General features: G+C 34.7%; 1 protein-coding gene and 1 pseudogene across 1 annotated transcript; both read right to left on the reverse strand.

The window, feature by feature from the left end:
* Positions 1-3,400: 3,400 nt before the first annotated feature.
* Positions 3,401-3,815, reverse strand: LOC119505782 (annotated as a pseudogene).
* A 4,382-nt stretch (positions 3,816-8,197) lies between these two features.
* On the reverse strand, positions 8,198-9,160 carry LOC119505204 (olfactory receptor 2A12-like). Its single transcript, XM_037797851.1, has one exon. The coding sequence runs from the start codon at positions 9,158-9,160 to the stop codon at positions 8,198-8,200; it is 963 nt and encodes a 320-aa protein (XP_037653779.1).
* Between the last annotated feature and the right edge of the window lie 1,293 nt (positions 9,161-10,453).

Consider the following 10,453-nt stretch of genomic DNA (forward strand, 5'->3'; position numbering starts at 1 on the left):
CAGACTGATGAATGCAAGCTCTGGGCACAGAAAAGTGGAAAAATCATGAAAGGAATCTGGTAGTCTCTCAGGCAGAGAGGAGGTGGGGCAGAAGAAAAAAAGACAAAAAAATAAAACAGAGGCATTTGGAGTTGGCTGAGTGCAGTATGCTAGAATAGAGCTATACACCAAGAAATGGCAAAACTGGGGTTTGGGGATGAGCTTTGAAAAGGATTCAGTTTTTACTTTTTAGAATAAAGAAAGCAGCAGGCTTTTTAGTTGTCAGCTTTGCCTTAGGCAAGGGTGGGGTTAAGGAATATCTGAGAGGCAAAGTAACTAGTCAGGTGAAGGACTTAACTCCTTGAAGGGCATTTATTCCACAAGAAAGGGGAGCAGGGCCCAGAAAAAGTGTTGCCTGTTATTTAGAGGATTCTGGCCTTAGGGCCTGGGAAACAGAAACAGTTTAAGCCCAACCTCTGCCTCAGCCTCCCTCTCAGCCATGCCCCAGCAGATAAGATCTGCTGAGAATAATGCCACTTTACAATGTTGGGGAGCTGCAGGCTGGAAAGTGCCACCTGCTGGGAAAGATTGAAAAAGTACAGAATCAAGAGGCTTCAGAGGAAAAACCAGCATCCTGCTGGATATTATCCTCAGGAATCCTTGATACCTTCTACTGAGTAGTGGGACTATCTTTTTGGGAAAATCTGAATGGGGTGGGGTTCATATCTGTGGAGACACTCCTCAAAAAAAGCTCCCATATATGCAGGGCAAGAAACAGAATAACAAGGCTGGATAAATTCTGATCTGTTAAACAGAAGCTCTGCTAGATAGCTAGAATAAGTTGAACTCAATGACAAAGAAAATTGAGAACAAAGCCAGACAACAAGAAAACCCTAGTTAAGAGAGAAAGTGACCTTCAGAATAAAAAAAATTCAATGAATCAGGTGCCTAGATGCCAGTGAAACATCATGAGTTATACCAGGAAGCATGAAGATATGGCTCAATCAAAGGAAGAGATTAACACTCCAAATGACAGACTGGAGCTGAAACAAAACTAAAGATATTCAAACAAATCTTCTAAATCAAATCAATGAGTTGAAGGAAAATGTGGCAAAAGGGATGAAGGATGTAAAGAAGACAGGTCAAAGATGAAGGGTATACAGAAGAATTTGGATGCTTCAAAAATAAATTGGCAGAATTTATGGGAATGAAAGGCACAATAGAAGAGATGGAAGATGCAATGAAGACTTAAAACAGCAGATTTTAAGAAGCAGAAAAGCAATTATTCAACCAGAGGACATGACAATGGAAATCCTACAAAAAAACAGGAAAAGAATGGAAAAATATGAAGAGGGTCTCCAGGAACTTAATGACAACATGGAGTACACAAATATATGTGTTATGGGTGTACCAAAAGAAGAAGATAAGGGAAAAGTGGCAGAAAGAGTAAAGGAAGAAATAATTACTGAAAATATTCCAACTCTCAGAAAAGATATACAATTACATATCCAAGAAGCACAGCATACACCAAACAAAAACTATCTGAATAGAACTACTTAAAGCCATAAAACAGATTGTCAAATTTCAGAGACAAAGAGAGAATTCTGATAACAGCAAGATAAAATTGATATATCATATACCAGGGAAGCTTGATAAGACTATGTGTGGATTGACCAGCAGAAACCACAGAGGTGACAAGGCAGTGGGATGATATTTTTAAGTCACTGCAAGAGAAAAACTGCCAACCATAAATTCTACATCCAGCAAAACTGTCCTTCAAAATAAGGAAGAGTTTACAATATTTTCAGACAGACAGTGAGAGAGTTTGTAAACAAGAGACTGACTCTACAAGAAATTCTAATTGAAGCACAACAGGCAGATAGGAAAAGACATGAGAGAGAGTTTTGCAGAAAAGTGTAGAAAATATTCTCAGTAAAGATAAAAAAGGAGAGGAAAAAATGATATGACATATAAAATCCAAAAGACAAAATGGTAAATTACTGCCTTTACAGTGATAATATTAAATGTTAATAGGGTAAATTCTCCAATTAAAGACATAGACTGTCAGAATGGATTAAAAATCAGGATTCATCTATACACTATCTACAGAGACACCCTTTAAACCCAAAGACCAAAAAAGGTTGAAAGTGAAAGGCTGGAAAATTATATTTCACCAAAAAGTATCCAGGAAAGAGCAGGGGTAGCTATACTAATATCATACACATTGCACTTAAAATGTAAATTAATTGAAAGAGGCACTAGTTATTAAGAAAAGAACACTAGTTAATAAAAGGGACAATTCATCAACAAAACATAAGAGTCTTACATTTTATGCAGTTAGCTACATTGCTCAAAATACATGAGGCCAACACTGACAACATTGAAGGGAGGAGTAGCTATCTCTTCAGTAATAATTGAACATTTCAGTATGCCTCTGCCATTAATAGATAGTATATCTAGAAAGATGATCAATAAGAAAACAGAGACTTAGGATAAAGTGATAAATGAACTAGACTTAACAGTCATTTACAGAACATTGCACACCAAAGCAGCAGGATATACATTTTTTTCATGTCACAGATCAGTCTAAAGGATAGACCACAGGTTTGTTCACAAAGCAAGTCCCAATAAATTGAAAAATACCAAAATTATGCAAACTACCTTTCATATCTAATGTAATTAATTTGGGAATCAATAACAGGCAGAAGGCTGGAAAATTCACAAATATTTGGAGGCTAAACAATACACTCAAACAGTGGGTCAAGGAAGAAATTAGAAGAGAAATCAGTAAATATCCCAGAACAAATAAAGTGAAATCACAACATATCAAAACTTAAAGAATGTAGCAAAGGCAGTGATCAGAGGAAACTTTATTGCCTTAAACACCTATAATAAAAAAAGATAAAAGAGCAAAAATTGAAGAATTATCAGCTCACCTAGAAGATCTAGACAAAGAACAACAAACTTAACCCAAAGCAAACAGAAGAAAATCAGTAATAAAGATTGGAACAGTAATAAATGAAATTGAAAACATGAAAACAATAGAGAGAATCTTCAAAGCCAGAAAGTTTTTGAGAAAATCAACAAAATCAATGGACCCTTAGCTAGGCTGTCAAAGATAAAAAAATAAAGGATGCAAACAATGAAAATCAGAAATGGAGGGGAGGGACAAGACTACTGACCCTGAAGAGATAAAGGAGATAATGAGAGGACACGATGAGCAACTTTATGCTAACAAACTAGGTAACTTAGCTGAAATTTACATTGTATGTGCCCAGAACACAAAACAATTAAGATGAATTCTAATCAATTTTCCTAAATTAGCAGTTTTACACAAATAGATTAATTCCATAATGAATTTGTTCCAGACCAACTGACAACTAGTTTTAAATGTGATGCTTAAATTTAGCACTTTCCTAATTTATACCTGTCATTTAAGTAAGATTTTAAATTGAAACATCAATATTTCCTTATTAGGAGGATTAAAGGAATCAGGAATGCAATGTCTTGGTGGTATAGGAAGAACAGTAGGTGATCGTGGCTCACTAAATTTGGCTCCAGAATAATCCTGACTAGTTTGAGACAGAAAGTAAGCTCGATCTTTGTAAGCTTGAGTTCCAATTTTGAATATTTGGAAAGTGTACTTTTTTCCAGCCGAATGTGTGTGGACTACCATGTAGTTGTTGATGTGTAATAACCATGTACTGTTTCTTTTTTCTTATGACCAAACTTCATCTGGGAATTCTGGTCCTTGATCTTCTATTAAGCTGTTGTTTGTTCTTACCAACATTTCTAGATTGGGGAACTGGAATGTTATACCTCTCTCCATTACCCATCTTCAGGTTCTTCGTTACATTTCAGTCTGCTTTTCAGATTGCAGGATTTTCACTGCTCTTTCTTGTTGCCAAGCCCATGATAATAGATGTTGCTTCCTGGCAAATCCTTTCTTTTGTCTGAATACAGAACTTTCCATGGGCTGAACTGCTGAGTTCAGTCTAGGGTTTGAGGTCAACATCTGACTTACCTCAGCACAAAAGTTTGAGGGAAGTCCTGGCAACTTCAAGCCAGAGCTCTGACAGCAGCAGATCCTAATCAACTCTGAAGCCTCCCTGCCCCTCCAAGGAGAAATGAGGCCTGGAACAAACAAAGCCTGAGAGCACTGACCACCCCAGTGCCTGCTAATGCTAACACCACATTATAATTTTTAGTATTTTCAAAGTGTTATCTCTAGGGTTTTGCTCCTGGCTTATATATTCTTTAAGTTCTTATCCAGTTATTGATATGATTAAGATTTCCTTGAGTACCAGGAGCTAAGTAAAAGAAACTAATGTCAGAAATCACTTTCCTAATCTTTGCAAAATGGCTTTGACTAGTGCCATCCTTTAGAGATTAGTCCTCCTTTAAAGTAGATTAACCCATGGCAATTGGGAAGGTCAGGGTTCACTTTATCCTCTCTGAGTCTGTGTCCTGTCTGGGGCTATGCTACCTTAGGAATTCCTTCTTTTACAGTAATTTCAAAATCCTCTCTAATATTTATGAAATAGACTTTTTCTTCCTCTTGGATGCTCTATTGTGTGACTTAAAGCAGGTACTCCCTTGTTCCAGGCCACTTTGACTTAATTGTTTTCCATTAGCATCTTTTGCCTGAATGGCAGCTTTTGGTGGGGGGGAGACTTAGAAGATCTTCCTTTGCAGTCTTTTAAGCTGCCACTGTATAGATTGCTACTGACATATAGGAACCCCAGTATATGCATAGGGGTTACTCTGCTCCCTCTGGAACAGATCCAGGGACCCATATTTGGAATGCAGGGTGGCACCACACAATGACATCCAGTTGAGGGAGGGGTCAGCATGGACTCTGACCCAGTTACTCCAATGCTTTAATTGTTTTGCTATTTGTTAAATGACTCTATGGGGCCACAGCATCCTAGTGTATGTGATTTAACAATCATTTTTGACTGCAAGACCCTACATATACCTTTTGGATATCCTCAAGTCTAGGAAATGCTGATGAAATTAGATCATATTTTATTTACAAGTTGTTACACTAAATAAGAGAAACAAATTCAATAAGGAAAAACATTCAAGAGGAAAGATGTTCCAGAAGAGCAAAAATAGTTCTGACAATGCTATTTCCAAATGAAACTGAAAGAAAGGGTGAGTACAGAAAGAAAGGAAGACATATAACACACATGTTGTAGTGAGTAATCATTATTTCTTCCTGAGACCTAGAAACTACTTCTAATTTGGACTGCAAAGTTGAAAGAAACCAAAATATATGTTGCTTCCAAGTACTCAGTAATGTATTAAATTTGAACTTTATTTAGAGTCTACAAAAAAGATTTATTAATTACGATAATTTCTCTCATATATAATGTTCACACACAATCATGCACACATAAATACACACATAAACACAAACAAGAGCATACATACATGTGTTCCCACAAGTTTGGTGACATTCTAAATTAGAGAGCAACAACTAATGAGGCCTACTATTTATGTAATTTATTTAACCATTTAACCCATCTCAAAGAGTCAAACTGTATTTAAAGGCCCAGCATCAAATTTAAACCTCTAAAATTGTTATCTCTATTTCTACATGTGAGAGTTTGTTAATACAAAATGAAGAAACTTCTTCACTGCTATGATCTCATTAGATGGCTGGGAGGACTATGCTGTATTTACATTAGCAGAAAGTTGGTCATAATCCATAGGGGAATTGATTTCTCTCAATTTTATCTTTACTTAATTATACTTCTGTGGGCATTTGCAATCTTTCCTATGGTTTCTAATAATATGTTTGCAAGATCATTTAGGATGCATCCACATATTGTCAACAACCAGTCAACCTTTATTTCTGGTATGGGGCAAAAAAATTGTGCAAACAAAAGTGAGAATGAAATAATCAGACATATATTCAATTGAGTTGCAAACTTTAATCAGAGTCATTTGTTTCCCAAAGATTTTTTAATAGATTATATAATTCAATACATGAAACCAAAACATTTTGAGCTTCCTATGTAAGACTGGAACTGTAACAAATAATGAGGCTTTATGAAAAATTGACACAGTTTTACTCTTGAGAAATTGTCATTTAGAAGTTGATAATGTTGAACATAAGAGAAAAAGGGAGGAGAGTGGAGGCCTGGAATCCCTCTCTAAAGCAGTGAATTTAATCAGGTTTAATATTAATTTACATTTAGCCATAGTTCTTCATTTATAAGTAATTTACCTGAGGCAATTTAAAATTCATTTTCATGAATACATTGTGAATTTTATACAATATTTGAAACCCTGTTTTTAAAGGATATATGTTGTCTTTTGATTCACTTCATTGTGACTACAATATCACACAATATTGCATTTTTCTGTCTGTTTGTCTTGCAACAGGGCCTTGTTACAACCACAGAAGATTAACAGGCAGTAACTAAGGGAGTCTAGTCCTCAGGTTCATGGTATATAAAGAAGTCCAAAATGTTTACATATTTATGGTTGCCTTAAAATTTGTTTCATGCCTTCTTATAACACATGAAATGCTGTTCCCCTACAAACCACTTTCAGGATGTTTAGATGGCTACAGCAGTGACAAAGAAAGCAGAAAGTGGTGCCATTTATAAAATTGTATTTGCAATATGACAACATTTTGGATCACAATGATAGCGTAACATTACAAAAAGCCATAAGACAGCCACTGAAATACTGACACACAACCTCTGTTGTAGAAAGTCAATCTTGCATGGTTGAACAAAATTACAATTGCGGTCTAGGAACTGCAGGCATATTATAAATAAGGCCTCCTTTGCATCATTCTACACTAACAGGTTTAGTTACATTGTTTCTTTCTTCTATTATGAAACAAAATCATAATACAATAAAATTATGAGACAGAGGAACATGTTGTTTTCCTTGGATTGCTAGCATTGCATCTTTTTCAAATAATATCACAAGTCTCAAAAATAGAAATGAGCTATAATCATCCATCCAAACACAAGTAGTAACTGGGTTATCAAATTTCCTAATTATGAGTGTAGATCTTTTAATTATTCTAAGAGTATACCACATGACCCTGGAAAGAGGAATTTCTGCTTCCATAGGCAAATTAAAACCAATCAATATTAACAAAGAGAGTTTTGAAAAGTTGTCTATTTAGTGGAATTGCCACCTATTTCTTTTCTGTCTATAAATTGTAAAATCTATCACAAAATTATTTATTTTCAAAGAAATAGCTTTGGAAAATGATAGCATATATTGTTTATTAAGCCTCTATTATGTTCCAATTGTATTACATGTGTTCCAGCATCTCAACAACTTGTATTAATTTTTTGGATTTTTTTCAGATGGAAAAGTTGAAGTACAGTAAGGTGAAATTACTTTGCTCAAAGAAATACATATACTCTGTGGTTTAACCTGGAATTAAATCTGTAGCTTGCATTCAAATTCATAAATATTAAACTCATTTCTGTAAGAGCTCCTTGATAAACCACAGCTACAAATATATTGTAACTAATATATTTAAATAAGTATAGAGTTTATTACACAAAATGATGGTTAATATTCATTCACATAACTTACCTTCTATAAGGATATATTTGAAGTTTAAATAACTCTGAGGGGTGTCCTTAAATTGAAGAAAATTTTATCCACTTACAAAAATTATTCACCACAAAAGGAAAAATAAAATAAATTAAAAAATGAGAATTGGATTCTACATCTTCACAACATGCTCACTAGCAAAATCAAAGATATTTTATTTCTGAAAAATGCATATATTACAGATTTTCCATTGCCTTTCTGTCTTCTTGCCCCTGGAAAAAACTAAATGCAACATCTTTAAATTGACATCACCTATAAGTCAGAGCTGATTGGTAGACAAGGGAAGGTCACCAACAATATTTGAGGGCTTTAAAAAGAATTAAGAAATAGATATTAATATATTGGTATATATAGGTAATGGCTATAGGATATGACAATGATATTAGTATGGAGGAGTTATAAAAATATGATTGAGCTGCCCTGGCAATATTTTATCACTAATATCTATATCCATAAAAGTTTATTTATTGAGAATAGAAACTTAAATGAGAAATATTTGGGGAATTTTTTATTTAAATGTGATGGTCATCTTCATCTTAAAGTACACTGAATCATAAATTCTAGTCCTTAGATCTTAGGATCACATGATTTTGATGTAAACCTAATGTAAGAAGCATTTTCTTTAATCTTTGAAGATTCTACTATGTGATTTGTTGTCTTTTTGGTATCTCACCATGACTCTTTGCATGGCACCCTTCACTTCCTTGTTCCTCAGGCTGTAAATGAAGGGATTCATCATGGGGATGATGACTGCATAGAACAAGGAAATAATTTTGTCACCCTCTGCTGAGTAGAGGGACTTGTGTCTCATGAACCTGACCAATCCTGTTCCATAATATATGGTCACAACAATCAAGTGGGGAGTACAGGTGGAAAAAGATTTTCTAATGCCCTCCTTTGAGTCTATTCTCATTACAGCAACCAGAATGTGAATGTATGAGAAGATAATGAGTATAAAAGGGAATAACACTATCCCGGCACCTACTACCATCTTTACTGTCTCCTGCAGGGAGGTATCACCACAGAACATGTGAAGAATGACAGGAAATTCACAGAAAATATAGTCAATAATATAAGGACCACAGAGTGGAACAATTATGAAGTAAAGAGGCACTACTGTTGCAAAAATGCTGATGGTCCAGGTGCCCAGAGCCAGGGCCAGACACACAGAAGAGTTCATGATGAGCAGATATCTAAGTGGGTAACAAATGGCCACATAGCGATCAACAGCCATCACTGCAAGCATAAAGCACTCAGTTGCCTCAAGGAATGATGTAACATAGGTTTGGGCAAGGCAGAAGTTATAAGAGATAACTTTTCTGGTTGACAAGAAGTTAAGGAGCATCTTGGGAACCACAAGTGTGCTAAAAAACATGTTGATAAATGCCAGATGACAGAGGAAGTAATACATGGGTGTCTGGAGAAAGAAATCAAGAACCACTAAGGAGATGACTGCTGTGTTTCCAAAAAGATTCACCAGGTAGGCCAGTGAGAAGAGGAAGAAGAGGGGGATCTCAGCCTGAGGGAGATTGGAAAATCCCATCAGGATGAGCTCAGTGATAGTGCTGGAATTTTCTTGTTTCATTCTGGCCATTGAAATTTGCTGATTTAAGTTAGGAGAAGGGTAAACAAAAATAGTTTTGTATGAAAACTGTGAGTTTAAATGAATTTCATTTCACATGAACTACAAACTTGATATCAAATGATTATTGCATTGAAAAGCTATTGGTAAACTTTCATTGGACAATTAATTGACTTAAATAATACATTGGAGAAGTACTACATACTTCTAAAAATTAAGGTATGCGTTATACATTTACCTGTTTTTGAAAAAGTATTCAATAAATTTTGGATTCAAAGCTGTGAATTATACCAACTTCTATGCATTATTTCAAAATATTTCAGAATCTCCTCCATATTTTTATTGGCTCAAAAAGATAGGCTGTCTTGCTCAACACTACAGGGAGAGAAAAATTTGATTGAAAATAACTTACTTTCCCTTGAAATACACTGAAAATCAAAGGTTATATTATGTTTAACATTTAAGCAAGTGAAAAGATTCATTTTTTCCCTTCCTGGTACTTAAGGAACAAAACTATTCATATCATAAAAATGGAATAATACCTCAAATTTAAGTATTTTGACTATTTTCCACCACCTCAAAATTACTTAGAACATAAGTAATCCACCAAACAAACTTTTAAACTTCTAGTAATTCTTCTGCAGAATAATATCCAGTTGTTTCAAAACCAGGCATTTTTTGAATTTTAAGTGTATTATGAAATTGCCTTTACAGGATTATGTCTCATATTTGGAGAATATATGGGGTGATCCATTTTATGTTTGATATAACAAAATTCTTGAGTTAAATTTACCAGCCTGAATTCAATTGGGATAAAAAAACTGGTTATATAAATTGCAGAATAACTTACATGCTACACATATGCTAAAATCTGCAATTATTTACAAAGCAACAGTAAGTAAACACAATAAAAATAAAACAAAGTAATATTTATGAGATTATAAAAACACTGAGGAACAAAAATGAAAGCATTGACTTTATGTTTGCATAAAGTCAATTAAACTCCCTGTACCCTGAATTTTCTCTTTTTCCTTTTCTACTCCTTCCTTAATCCTGCCTGACATTTCACTTTTTGTGTCATCTGTACACTGACATAGATGTAAAATATTTTTCCACATCATGCTCCACAAACATATGAAGAACTGATTCTACATACTGCTTGATTTCCTGTTTGCACACCCAAAGCACAAAGTGAACATGCTACATGATTTACAAGGCAAAGGAATAGAAAGCAAGAGAGTTTGAGGAGCAGAAAATGTAGATGCAGTGATTGAGGAAGCAAGTAAGAAAGCTTAA

Source organism: Choloepus didactylus, chromosome 10 (genome assembly GCF_015220235.1).
Source record: "Choloepus didactylus isolate mChoDid1 chromosome 10, mChoDid1.pri, whole genome shotgun sequence".
NCBI classification, from domain to species: domain Eukaryota; kingdom Metazoa; phylum Chordata; class Mammalia; order Pilosa; family Megalonychidae; genus Choloepus; species Choloepus didactylus.

Excerpts from the sequence above, each read along its gene's own strand:
- LOC119505204 (XM_037797851.1), bottom strand. The coding sequence starts at position 9,160 with ATGAAACAAGAAAATTCCAGCACTATCACTGAGCTCATCCTGATGGGA.